The 14323-nt window shown below is 37.2% G+C and overlaps 1 protein-coding gene across 4 annotated transcripts; it reads left to right on the top strand.

The window, feature by feature from the left end:
* The first annotated feature begins 37 nt into the window (after nt 1–37).
* Nucleotides 38–14220, top strand: prdm15 (PR domain containing 15). 4 transcript variants are annotated; one of them, XM_079861090.1, is made up of 24 exons: nt 38–107; nt 1276–1315; nt 1435–1528; nt 2412–2565; nt 2642–2794; nt 2948–3050; nt 3130–3378; nt 4258–4414; nt 5067–5188; nt 5290–5384; nt 5508–5595; nt 6333–6500; nt 6772–6866; nt 6962–7093; nt 7336–7479; nt 8552–8715; nt 8824–8903; nt 9056–9175; nt 9962–10093; nt 10195–10278; nt 10366–10541; nt 11743–11820; nt 12138–12341; nt 13123–14220. In XM_079861090.1, the coding sequence occupies exons 2-24, from the start codon at nt 1285–1287 to the stop codon at nt 13669–13671; spliced, it is 3372 nt and encodes a 1123-aa protein (XP_079717216.1). In that variant the 5' UTR covers nt 38–107; nt 1276–1284; the 3' UTR covers nt 13672–14220. The 4 variants fall into 4 exon arrangements, with proteins under 4 accessions (XP_079717216.1, XP_079717217.1, XP_079717218.1 ...); XM_079861091.1 differs by having other exon boundaries at nt 4261–4414; XM_079861092.1 differs by lacking the exon at nt 11743–11820.
* Nucleotides 14221–14323: the final 103 nt, after the last annotated feature.

A 14323-nucleotide genomic window follows, 5' to 3' on the forward strand; every position in this document is an offset into this window, starting at 1 on the left:
TTCCCATAATGCAATTCGCGGGTCTTATTTCCGGTCCTGCGCGGTTTCTGGAGCGGATTGGAACCCGGAGTCAGGATTCACTAAATGTGTAGACGTTTGGAAAACAGGTAATGACTTTATGCTAAACTTGTGAGGTAGTTATATTCAAACGCATTGAACGAAATCCCCAAATGCTCCTCATTCAAAGGTACAGCAGCAATGAAAAGTGTGAGCGAAGCGAGTTTGTTGTGCTTTGCGCTTTCAAACGCTCTGGCTCCAGATGAGCGCTGCGTCTCCATTCCATCCGCCATGCCGATTGTTCTTTGTTACATTTGCATTGCTGAAAGAGAGCGAGCGCAGCCTGAGATCGGAGTTAAAACCCGGCTACAGTTTGAAATCTTCCCAAATCACGGATTCTGTCCGCATCGGTCCGTATTGTACTCTTTCCCTGGCTGCTTACAGGCGTTTCATTCGCGGACAGCTCCCTGTACGGCGTTGATAAAGAGCGTCATGCGTTGTGATTGTTGATCTTGGGAGCATCAACAAAATCTGTTGCATTGTGTAATGGGTTTTGTTGACTGTCAGCAATGCAATCAACACAACGTTATAATGGAAAAGTGCTTTTAATTGTTTTTTGCATTTAGACCTGAAGGACTTCTAATTTTAAACGTATTATTTCAAATAATATTCTCCTTATACATACTAGGCATATATTTAGTCCAGATTTATAAAGTTATATAAAAAATATATTTAAAACCCAGTTCATACCAAATGCTTAAATACACCCAATGAACGTTTTTAAAATTCATGTCATTTATATATATATAATATATATTAAAAATAATATATGGTAAAATATATATACAAAAAAGCCTAATTTTAAAGGCAAATGTTATAGCATAAGTTATTTGACATAGTATTTGATTATTATTATATTTGTAACAAATTACTTTAGTACTTTAATAATTGGATGTTTACCAAAGCTGATTTTTTATTTATTTATTAGTTATTAAATAATATTTGTGGAAAATGGTTTTACATTTTTCCAATATATGTAGTGAACATGAAAAAAAAGTTTATATTTCTAAGAACTTGCATGTTTTTAATATTTTAATGTCATATGTTTCAAAATATAATTTAAAATGGTCTCAGATGTGTTTTATATGTATAAATATATATATATGTATGTGTGTGTGTGTGTGTGTGTGTGTGTGTGTGTTATTAATAACTATCATAAGGACAGCATGCTGTTACAGGTGTTAAAACTAATGTACATATTTGATGCATCATCTTTAGGGTGTCAGAATGGCAGAGCAGACACCAGATGAGTTTATTTGTAAGTGCACAACTATAATCTTGCTTGTTTATGAATATGCATGAAACATTATTGTCACTAGTGAGCTTGTTTTACTCAAGTACATGGCATAATATTGCATGTGACTCTTCTTCCTGCAGGGTGTGAGGACTGCGGGCAGTACCATGACTCTGAGTGTCCTGAGCTGGGACCCATCGTCACAGTGAAGGACTCATTTGTTCTAAGTCGGGCACGGTGAGCGGACATGGGTGGCTTTTGGCCAAATACCCTGAAAAGGGGTTTTGGCACCTCCTGAGAGTACTGACCTGAGAGTACAATTAGATGGTCATATGTGTGATTTTCAAAGGTCACATATTGACTGTCTTATGTTTATTAACAGTATATAAGTATGACTTGGTATTTCTTTTAATGGGAAATTCTTGGACTAGGTGCTTGAATTTCTTAGTGCCTTTGTGACATTTATCGCTGAATTGTATTGTGACAATAACAGTAGGCCTATGCATTACATTATGACAGGGTTTCCCAAACTGGGGTTAATGGAAGAACTGCAGGGGGATTGTGAGATGAAAAGCTAATGTTCATACATATGTAAAATTTGTACAATTTTAATTTAAAAAACATTTAGTTACATATATTACAAATTTAAATATCATAAATTTTGTCTGTACACTGTCCTTCAAAAGTTTGGGGTCAGTAAGATTGTTTAAGAGAAAACATTTATCTCTTAAGATCACCAAGGATGCCTTATTTGATCATAAATACAGTTAAAATTTTTACAGTTTTAAGGACCTTCTTTTCTTTTTTTAATATATTTTAAAATGTATTTTATTCCTGGGATGGCAAAGGTACATTTTCAGCATCATTACTCCAGTCTTCAGCGTCACATGATCCTTCAGAAATCATTCTAACATGCTGATTTGCTGCTCAAGAAACATTTAAAGCTGTTTTCTATTTACTTTTTTTTTTTACTGTATTTTTGTTCAAATAAATACAGCCTACTTGAGCATAAGAAACATCTTATGAAATTCTTAAAAGATTAAGAAATTCTTAATTATTCCACACTTTTGGCTGCATATGAAGTTTTAACTTAAGAACATAATCAGTGTCCATGTTCCAGGTCATCCTTACCAGACAGCTTGGAGATCAGATCAGCTGAGGAGGGGAACGAAGGCGTGTTTGTACTTAGACGGCTGGTTAAAAGGACTCGATTTGGCCCTTTTGAGGCCAAGAGGGTTCCAAGCCTTCAAATTGAGGGTGCATTTCCTTTAAAGGTAAACAATAGACCATTAATATGTCTCTCCTAACCACATGACCTATACTTAATGTTTTCTCTATTGTGCATCTTAGATATTCCAGAAGGACGGATCGGTGGTGTGTTTTGACTCCTCCAATGAAGACGACTGTAACTGGATGATGTTGGTTCGGCCTGCCACAGACCACCAACACCAAAATCTGACGGCCTACCAGCAAGATGATGATGTTTACTTTAATACATCACAGGTGCATTGATACCGCACTGTCACTTCTGTTCCTTTAATAGCACTGTGGTTATATAGTGACTTAGATTGTAAAATTAAATGTATTTATTGCAGTGTTCTGTTAAACTTCAAATGGCAATTTATTCGAATTGTTTTTTCATTTCCTCCATTTCAGGATGTTCTGCCCGGAACAGAATTGAGAGTCTGGTATGGGGCATTTTATGCCAAAAAAATGGATCGGCTTGTTCTTAGGTCACCTGTACTTCCACCTCCAACAGGTATGTGTGCTTTAAAGTATCTGTGCAGTGTGCAGTATACGTACACTTAATGATGTAATTTATCATTTTGCCTCTTCAGAAATGGTGTCCTGCAAACCTGGAGTCCCTCTGGCGAAGGGGCCACCAACAGAAACCCTTCCTGTCCCAGAGCAACTGCTCTGCCAAACCCCTGCAGACGCACCTGTCCAGCAGGTTGCAGAGGCGCTACCCCAAAACAACACGGCCAACATTGCCCCCACCCCACCAGAGCCAACCAGAAAACAAGGCAGACCAAGACGGACAAAAGCACAGAAACTTGCGCCGAGTGGATCAGCTGATTCCGATCAAGGTGAGGTGGGGATTTCAGGGGTATAAAGGGGTTTGATTGGTTTTTAAAGGGGTCATATAATGGTACATGCACTTTTACAAGTTGATTGTACTGAAACGTGTGTTGGCAGTGCCTGTACACAACCATCATAAAATGATAGAAATCTATCCAGTGGTTTTTTAAAAATCTTCTTATATGTTTTCCCCTCTCCTGAATCAAGCCGTTCGATTTTGTGACGTCACAAAATCGACACCCCTCCCACGATTGTTGATTGACAGGAGCATTTCAACACAGACCCGCCCTCGCTCGTGAGCGAGCTGTCAATCATAGTCCGCGCGGATCGGCGAGGTCATTGTTGTGATAGCTGGAGCACTGTCTATGAGCAGAATGTCGTCTAAGCGATTGTGGTGTTCTGTTCTTGGGTGTAATAAGGAACACAGCAGTCATTTTGATGTTCCTAAATCCGTACAGCTGAAGACGCAGTGGCTGAGTTGGTTTTCGAAGGGAATATTCCCCACGATCAACGTCAATGCTTTCATGTTTGAGCGAATCATTTCACACACCAGACTGCTTTACAAACAAGTTCAGTAAAAAGCTGGTTCAGTAAAAAGCACAGAACAGAGGGGCGGGGTGAGCAAAGCTCATTATCATTTAAAGACACATGCACTTAAACGGCGTGCTGAAAACAGAGCTGTTTTTAACCAGGTAAAATGAGTGTTTTCTTACAGTACTAATGAGAATTTTTAATTAAAGTATGTTACAAACTTTTAATTTAGACCCTAAAGAATCATATTAGCTTGTACAAAAATGGCATTATATGACCCCTTTAAAGCACGTTTTGCAGAGAAGTAACACATGAAAAATTGTTTGAATGAGCTTTATTTTTCACTTCCCATCTAGCAGAATCCACTGTTCCTGCATCTGGTGAGCCGCCTCTCAGTACTTTGGCTCCTGATGTTCCCCTTACTGTACTGGATGTCCAAGAGGTCATGGTGGCTGGAGACGGCCCGCCACTCAAAACATCTCGGGTGACACGCTCCCCCATATCCTCTGGGAAGTAAGGACAACCTTTACAATTCACTTATGTCACATCCTCTGGGTTTTTAAACACATACACTATTGTTTAAAAGTTTGGGGTTTGTCTTATTTAAATAAAGAAAGAAAGAAAGAAATACTTCTGTTCAGAAAGGATGCATTAAATTGATCAAAAGTGACATTGAAGACATTTATAATATCACAAAAGATTTCTACTTTAAATAATATTATATATATATATATATATATATATATATATATATATATATATATATATATATATATATATATATATATATATAACTTTATATTCATCAAAGAATCCTAAAAAATGTATCATGTTTCCAGAAAAATATTAGGCAAATATTAACTGTTTTCAGTGATGAGAAATGTTTATTGAGCTCCAAATCAGCATATTAAAATAATTTCTGAAGGATCATGTGACACTGAAGACTGGAGTAATGATGCTGAAAATTCAGCTTTGCATCACAGGAATAAAATAGAAAACAGGAATTTAAATTGTAATAATATTTCCCAATAATACTGTTTTTACTGTATTTTTGCTCAAATAAATGCAGCCACGGTGAAAAACATGATCAAATCTTACTGACCCCACACTTTTGAACAGTTGTGTAATTTCACTTGAACAATTCTTGACCCTGTTTTTCTGTTAGACCTGGTGTGAGGAGGCGATCTCTGCGGCAGGGTGGTGATCATAAAAGAGTTTACCAGTGCTGCCTCTGCTGTAAGGTGTTTCAGAACAGCAGCAACCTCAACCGACACATCCGTTCCCACGGTAACTCTCCCATCATCTCTGGAAATAACTGATCACACTGCATAACACAATCTGAGGTTATTAGATGTGCCATATACTGAATACTTTTGTGTCACTTACAGGTGATAAGTGTTTTAAATGTGATGAGTGTGACAAGATGTTCAGTCGAAAGGAGAGTCTTAAACAGCATATATCTTACAAACACAGCAAGAATCAGGTATGGCAATTTTTGAACCAATAATTTCATGTTTACTGATAGTTAAAAATAGCATGTTTTAAAATGTCATTTTACACATATCTGTGTGTCTTTTATATGTTTTATTTGTGTGTGTTTTCTTAGTCTGATATAGAGTATAGGTACAAATGTTCAACCTGTGAGAAATCCTTCCGAGTGGAAAATGCCTTAAGATTTCATAACTGCAGGACAGGTAAAAAAAAAAAAAAAAAAGTTTCATTTTAATATTCATTCATTATAATAAGTACATTTTTGTGTTTTATATTTATGGGGAGTTATTCAAATTTACATAATAAATAATACTATTAATACTGCTACTACTACTACTAATAATAATTTTTAACATAATTATTGATGATGATAATAATGTTTGTGTTTTATTAAAAATAATACTTTATTATATCTTTTTTATTAAGTTATTATATTATTGGTCAATTTACTTTTTTGAGCTGTTTGTTTAATTCACTATGTAATGTAATTAATTAAATGAAAAGTTTTCATTTTACGGTAACACTACAATAAGATTTCATTTGTTAACACAAACAAGAATGAACAATACTTCTACAGCATTTATTAATCTTAAATAAATAAATAATGTTAATCTCAGCATTTACTACTACATCTTACCATAACTACATCTGTTAACATAGGTTAATGCACTGTGAACTAACTTGAACATCAATATTTTTATTACAGTAACTAACATTAACAAAGGTTAATAAATGCTGTAAAAATATTGCTGATTGTTAATATTAGTTAATGCATTAACTAATGTTAACTAATGAGACCTTAATTATTAACAATTTGACTTTTTTGAGTTATAAAACACGCCTTTAGAAATTTATTTTACAAATGTATCGTACAAACGAACACAATATGTATTTGACCGTATGCACAACATCTATTTTGTATGTTTCCCTCTCGTTGCAGATGACAAAACGTTCCAGTGTGAGATATGTTCAAGGTTTTTCTCCACTAACAGTAATTTGTCCAAGCACAAGAAGAAACACGGAGAGAAGCTGTATGCGTGTGAGATCTGCAATAAGATGTTCTACCGCAAAGATGTCATGCAGGACCACCAGAGGCGGCATGTTGTTGGTGAGTTATGAACGTTGCTGCTTCAAATAAAACAAGAAAATACTCTGTGCCCATGTAGAATATTCATATAAAGTCATTTTGAAAGTAAATGGCAGGTAAAGTCTGTTTATCTAATCAGTAAATAAACACAAACATCTGCTCTACTTGACTTCTCTGTTTCTAGGCCTCATTAACTTTCTTTGTCCTTTTCTGTAGGTAAAGACCATCAACCATTATGTCACTTGCTCTGTATGTGCACTAATGGCTTTCACCACCCATTGCTTTTCCACAGGTCCGAAAAACATGAAACGAGAGGAGCTTGAAGCGAACGGGGAGGAGGGAAGCAAATACAGAAAGGAGCCTTCGGCGTGTCCCATTTGTGGAAAGGTGGTGTTCCTAGACCAAGGACACCATATTTGTTGTTGAAATCAGATCTGTGTAGCATTGAATAAATAAATAAAATAAATCACTTTTTATTCAAGGTGTTTTCCTGTCGGAGTAACATGAACAAACACTTACTAACCCACGGGGACAAGAAATACACCTGTGAGATCTGTGGCCGCAGGTTCTTCCGTGTGGACGTCCTGAGAGATCACATACATGTACACTTTAAGGTGAGGAATAGTGATGTGCAAAATTATCTTTTCATTATCAAGTATGACCAGTTGACTAGTCAGCCTGATGGAAGTGCTGAATAAATAGGTTCCACTACGTCACATCAATACCCAAGGGGCATTTAAATGCTTAAAGCATCATTTTAAAAAAGTTAGTTAGCTAGTTGAGCATAATGACTACTCTAAAAAGAGTTCATATGTTGTGGTGTACTCTAAATGAAGTCCAAAACCATCTCTTTCAGGACATCGCCTTAATGGACGAGCAGGAAAGAGAGGACTTCATTAAAAAGATTGGCATCTCTATGGAGGAGAGTGACGACAGTTCTGATGAGGAAGATGAGAAGAACGATCCTGAACATCACAAATACAGCTGCAAGAAATGTCAGGTAAAGTAGGAGCTTATGTCATAATTGATTAAACTGTTCTGATGTCTCGAAATGATGTTTTTTTTTATGTATTATATATACACTCACCGGCCACTTTATTAGGTATACTTTGCTAGTACTGGGTTGGAGCCCCTTTTGCCTTCAGAACTGCCTTAATTCTTCATGGCATAGATTCAACAAGGTGCTGGAAACATTCTTTAGAGATATTGGTCCCTATTGACATGATAGCATCACGCAGTTGCTGCAGATTTGTCGACTGCACATGTATGATGCGAATGCACATCCCAAAGGTGCTCTATTGGATTGAGATCTGCCTTTTGAGTGTAGTAAACTCATTGTCATGTTCAAGAAACCAGTTTGAGATGATTTGAGCTTTGTGACATGGCATGTTATCCTGATGGAAGTAGCCATCAGAAGATGGGTACATGAGGTCATAAAAGGATGGAAATGGTCAGAAACAATACTCAGGTAGCCTGTGGCGTTTAAACAATTGCTCAATTGTACTAAGGGGCCCAAAGTGTGCCGAGAAAATATCCCCCACACCATTACACCACTACCTCCAGCCTGAACTGTTGATTCAAGGCAGGTGGATCCATGCTTTTATTTTGTTTATGCCAAATTCTGACCCTACCGTATGAATGTTGCAGCAGAAATTGAGACTCATCAGACCAGGCAATGTTTCTACTATCCAATTTTGGTGAGCTCATCTGAATCGTTGCATCAGTTTCCTGTTCTTAGCTGACAGGAGTGGCACCGGTCTGGTCTTCTGCTGCTGTAGCCTATCTGCTTCAAGGTTCGACGTGTTGTGCGTTCAGAGACGCTCTTCTGCATACCTTGGTTCAAGTTGGTTGTAACGAGTGGTCATTTGAGTTACTGTTGCCTTTCTATCAGCTTGAGCCAGTCTGGCCATTCTTCTCTTCTCACAGAAACATTTAATTGCTAAATAAAAATGTACATTAAAAATCATGTGATTTTCATGATGTTGCTTAATCTTATATTCCCAGCAAAATAGTTTATTTATTTATCATGAACATTCATTCTCTCTCCACCACTTTTCAACTACCTTCATCAGGTGACATTCGCCAAGGGTCGTGACTACTTGAAACACATAATGGACATGCATAAGGAAAAAGGTTACAACTGCACAATGTGCAACCGCCGTTTTGCTCTGAAGGCCACGTACAACGCTCACCTGGTCATCCACCGAGACCACCTGCCCGATCCTGCAGTGCAGAAGTAAGACAGAGAGATTGGATTTCAAATATTTGCTTCTTCACGAGTCTGTAGAAAAACATTTAAGATTCTTTTTTGCAGGAAAGTTAAATGCCATTCCTTTCTTCACAGATACATTCATCCGTGTGACATGTGCGGACGGATCTTCAACAGCATCGGCAACCTGGAGAGGCACAAAATCATCCACACAGGTGAGTCTTAGTTCTACAGGTATAGCACACAGGTAGAAAAAATAGATATTATGCTCTAAACTGAACAATTGCTTTGATTTTTAAAGTATTTAATCACTTACATTTTATAGACAAGGCTTAATTAAAAGTGATAAACCCTCTGGCCGCTGCAGGTGTGAAAAGCCATGGCTGTGATCAGTGTGGAAAGTCCTTCGCTAGGAAAGACATGCTAAAGGAACATCTGAGAGTCCATGACAACGTCAGAGACTTCCTGTGTGCAGAGTGTGGGAAAGGTGCGGACACTTATCTCCCTCTCCATCCCATAATACACCTTGCATATTAATGTGAAACACTGTCACTGCGTCCCAGTTCACCTACTTATACTATACCCTAAAATTATGTACTGTTTTTGTGAAGAAAAAGTACATCATTTTGAGTGTGTAGCAGAGGAGTACGCAAGTTTGTCAGAATTGCGTCTTTAACGGACAGCTCTGTCACTTAGTTATGTGCATCCTGTCATGTTTTAAACTGCCCTGCCAATCATCTTGTCACAGTTAAAATCCTCCACATTTAATTTATACCATTTTGGACGTTGATCTGGCAGTCATGGGTTTGCAATTTGCATAATGATGCATTCAAAAGTTAATGACCAAACTTATCTGTACAAAAGTTCACAATGCTGTTGCAGATGAAATATAATGTGGATAACAGTGTAAAAATATATTTTCGTCAGGTTAGATACTGATAATAAATCACTCAAACCCCTTTATCTAAACCTCACTTCTTAGCCTCTGGACTCACACATCCGGCATGTTTGTAGTTTTTTAACACTTTTTATTTGTGTTTGTAGTTCTACTCAAATTCTCGTCCATAGCCGTTAGAGTGTGCACGGATCTGCACTTCGGATTCTAACCGGAAAAGTAGACCAATCGGGTATCTTTGGAATACTCATTTCAACACTACGATTTTGGACACAATAATTCTATTTTACTATTAAGGATGGATAGTATGCGAATTGGGACGCAGCATGTAGCTCAATTTTAACTGGATTAGGACATAAATGCATCTGTGTTTTCCAGGCATGAAGACAAAACATGCTCTACGGCATCATATGAAACTGCACAAGGGAATTAAAGAATATGAATGTAAAGAGTGTAACCGCAAATTTGCCCAGAAAGTCAACATGCTGAAGCATTACAAAAGACACACGGGTGAGGATCACATCATACTGTAATATATAATGTTAATGTTAATGTTACATATGATACATATTGCAAAAATGTATTCAAAATATAATAATGTATTCCTTCAGGCACAAAGGACTTTATGTGTGAGCTGTGCGGGAAGACATTTAGTGAGAGAAACACAATGGAAACGCACAAGCTTATTCATACAGGTACGTGTCACTGAAATATTACACAGAGTTTGGTTTAATTACTCTAAAACAGTCAAATATTTACTCTCGTCTGTCTTGTTTTTGCAGTTGGAAAGACGTTTTCTTGCGCTGTCTGTGACAAGAAGTATGTGACGCAGTATATGCTTCAGAAACACATGCAGTTGACCCATGAGAAGGTGGAGGCTCAGAGCTGTCACCTGTGCGGCACCAAAGTCTCCACACGTGCCTCCATGAACCGCCACATGCGCCGCAAACACCCAGAGGTGAGAAACAACCACACGCCGCCAGGGTTAATGACATTACCGATTAAAATATTTATTTTTCTTTTGATATTGTCAATGATAATTAAGATGAAAGATGAGATGAGAGACGAAAATGACAAATAATGAGAATTCACTTAAAACACGATATGTAATATGACTAGAAAAAAGATATTATATAATATTAAAGATAACTAACAATGATAGAAGACATATGTTGAAAAATGCATTTCTTTATACATTTTACACATTTAAATTACAACCCCAAATCAAGAAATGTTGGGACGTTTTGTAAAATGCCATAGAATCTGTGATTTGTTAATTCTCTTTAAACTTTTTTAACTAACTTTTTCGGAGTGTGTTGCAGCCATCGAAATATGTTAAAAATACAATTAAGTTGTTGTGAAAACATTGGGAATCTTTTCTTTGTACTTTTGTCAGTTAAATAAAGTTGAAAGAGAATGAACAAATCACAGATTCTTGATTTTATTGCATTTTATGCAAAAATGTCCCAACTTTTCTTGATTTGGGGTTGTAAATAAAGGTTTAAATAAATAAACTATACATTTTTCAAAATGTAAATTTTTCAAGATAACTATAAGTTTTCATCAAATAAATATTGTTTTTGTTGAGTAAATTACATGCTATTTTAGTCAGAGTAAATTGGTCGAAAAAAAATTAACGAATTTATGAAAGTAAAATATGAATGAGTATGAAATCCCAAGATAGTGATTAATTTTAAAAGACATTTTCATTTCATATTTACAGAGCCACGCACATGACATCCAGACAAAAAATAATAATATCGTGGCCACGAATTAGGAATTCATTCCACAACTTTAATTAATTTGTTCCTTTGTTATAGTAAATCGTGACCACATTGAACTAATTTGCTCCCTTGTTTTGATTTAACTAAAACAATGTAACAAATTTTTTACAACGTGGCCATGATTTACTAAAACGAGGGATCAAATTATTATATTGTGTGCGTGATTTACTTAAAATGAGGGAACTATTTAGTAAAAGTCCTGACGTAACTAACTAATTATTTACTACTATACTAGTAATTAACTAATTGTTCATTTGTGGCCATGATATACATATTTTTTGTCCGCATGTCATATGCGGGGCATTTTTTGATCACACCTTTAAAATGTTTGAGCTTATGGAAAGCCATATGTCTAAGCTTCATATGATCTTTCAGATTGTGACTGTACGATTGGGTGACTTTGATCTTCAAGAACCGTCAACAGTCGACGCCTCTACCATTAGTATTGCACAGGTTTGTCTTTTAACAACCTGTATTGCATGATGATAGACAGAGAATGAAAATTAAAGGAGGATAGGGTCTTTTTTTGTGGTTATATTGTTGGTCTTTTTAATGCCTTTAATAGATAGGATAGCGTAGATGAGACAGGAAGCAATGGGGTGGAGAGAGAGGGGAACAGGACAGCCAGGACTCGAACTCTGGTCGCCTGAAGCTCATCTGCGCCACATGTCGGAGCGCTATCCACAAGGCTATTGCTCTGACTTGAGAGACATTTCATTGTTTTTTTTTTCATTATTTGGTTTCTGTTTGTTGTTCTCTCTGTTATTCAGCCCTCTCTGACTCTGGAGAAAGGCTCTCTCGCTGTGGAAAAAGTCTCCAGGAACTCCAATCCCTCCAAGAAGAGGGCAAAATTCCTGCCTCACGAGTCTGAGCTGTCTGATTCAGACGAGTACGCTGACTTCACCAGCAGAACCACTGAGTTCTCGAACACCGTGGGAGATGAAACCAACTCTGCTGTGCAGAGCATTCAGCAGGTTTGTTCCGTCAGAAATTATCTCTTAGCATTTCTCCCATTAAAGTCAACATGAAAACAAAATTGAGCATAGACTACCGTTCAAAGTTTGGGGTCAGTAAGATTTTTTAATGAAATGAAAAATTCAACAAGGGAGCATTTAAATTGATCAAAAATGATAGTAAAGACATTTACAATGTTACAAAATGCAAATTCAGCTTTGCCATCACAGGAATAAATTACATTTTAATATATATTCATATTGTAACAAATATTTTGCAATATTCCTGTTTTTACTGTAAATTTTGATAAAATAATTGCAGCCTTGGTGAGCATAAGAGTATTTGTTCAAAATTTGTTTAAAATTCTTACCGACCCCCTACTTTTGAGCAGTAGAGTAACTTAAAAACACTAAAATCAGTGATTTAAAATTACAAAAGTTAATTTAGATATCGCTACATTATAATGTACAGTGTGAAAATGGATATTCAAATTTGACTAAATGTAAAAATAGAGAAAATGAGCATGCCCAAATAAATATCCAATATCAACCAATACTGATACATATAAAAAGCTCTAACATTGTCTGATAACCGAGATGGTACCAATATGTACACTACAGTATCCCTAGATCTAATCAATTCCTGATGGATAAAATCAAAAGAGTAGAATGGGTTGTGAATGCCATTTCCTGGACTTTTAAAACCGACAGATATTTCAATTTGGTTGTGCATTTGATTTTTTAGATGTTGCTTAATTTAAATTATACTGAATAATCTCCTCTGTCAAATGTTCACACACAGGTGGTAGTGTTGGCTGACCCCAGCGCCCCTCCAGCCCCCTCCAGCTCGGTCAGTTTAACCAACATCACTGTGACTCCCATCACCACACCCGCTCCCGCCCAGTTCAGCAGCCTGCAGCCTGTCGCCGTCAGCCACCTCGCTCCGAGCGATCGCTCCCTCACCCTGGACAGCTCCATCCTCACCGTGACCTTCGACGCCGTCAGCGGTTCAGCCATGCTGCACAACCGTCCAGCAGATCTCCAGTCAGAGGCGGTGGGGTCCACGGGGGCCGCGGCTCCGCAATCAGTGGCACATTTCATCAACCTCACCACCTTCGTCAACCCCATCTCCCACCAGCTGGAGCAGCCCGCTTTAACCTGGAGGCCCGTCGCACCGGCCGATGGAGATCATGCCACCACCATAGATGACACCCAGACGGATGTTCAGTCCGCTCAGGCACCGTCAGAACAGCCACAACCACTGCCAGAGCAAAGGCATCAGATTCAGCCGCAAGTCACAGGACCTCCTCAACAACAGACCACTGCAGCACCGCAGATGTTCAGCTACTGAGAAATCAAGTACATGATATAATTTATAGCTACGGTCCCTTTTTGGAAATTGGACCAATATGAGGAAAAGGATTTGTTATTAATTGAGCACTTCACGTTGTTGAAAGTACGACTGTGACTTTAAGGGCAGCACAAGCCTTTTGTTGGAATTGATGAAAAACCAGTGGACAATTTCAACCAACTATTAAGATGCTGAAGGTTATTATGATTATTTTTTATGAATGCATGAAACGTCTGGTGATGATTTAAGAAAAAGCGAGGACCTTAGTTTTTTCAAAATGATAACTAAAATTATATTTGTTGTTTGATGTCATTCTGTAGCACCTGTGGAGTGATGATGTCAAAAAGAATGAATCTATAGAAATGCAATACATGGATATAGTGTATTGTGAGTGCTAACTGGAAATATTTTCTATTTTTTCTTTCCTTTTTTTTTAGGAAAAATGAGTTGTCCTAATAAATGCATGTATGGATTTGTCTCAAATGTGTGAATATCCACCAATAACTTTAAATAAATAAAAAAACAGATACCAGTATGTAGTGTATCCCTAAAATCAAATCATATTTTGTTAATCATTCTTTGGATCAAACGGATCGTTTGTAAATTTCTGCTGAGAATCCAAACCGTTAGGGGCGCTAACAGCTCGAACTTT

Source organism: Squalius cephalus (assembly GCF_949319135.1).
Source record: "Squalius cephalus genome assembly, chromosome: 24".
Lineage (NCBI taxonomy): Eukaryota > Metazoa > Chordata > Actinopteri > Cypriniformes > Leuciscidae > Squalius > Squalius cephalus.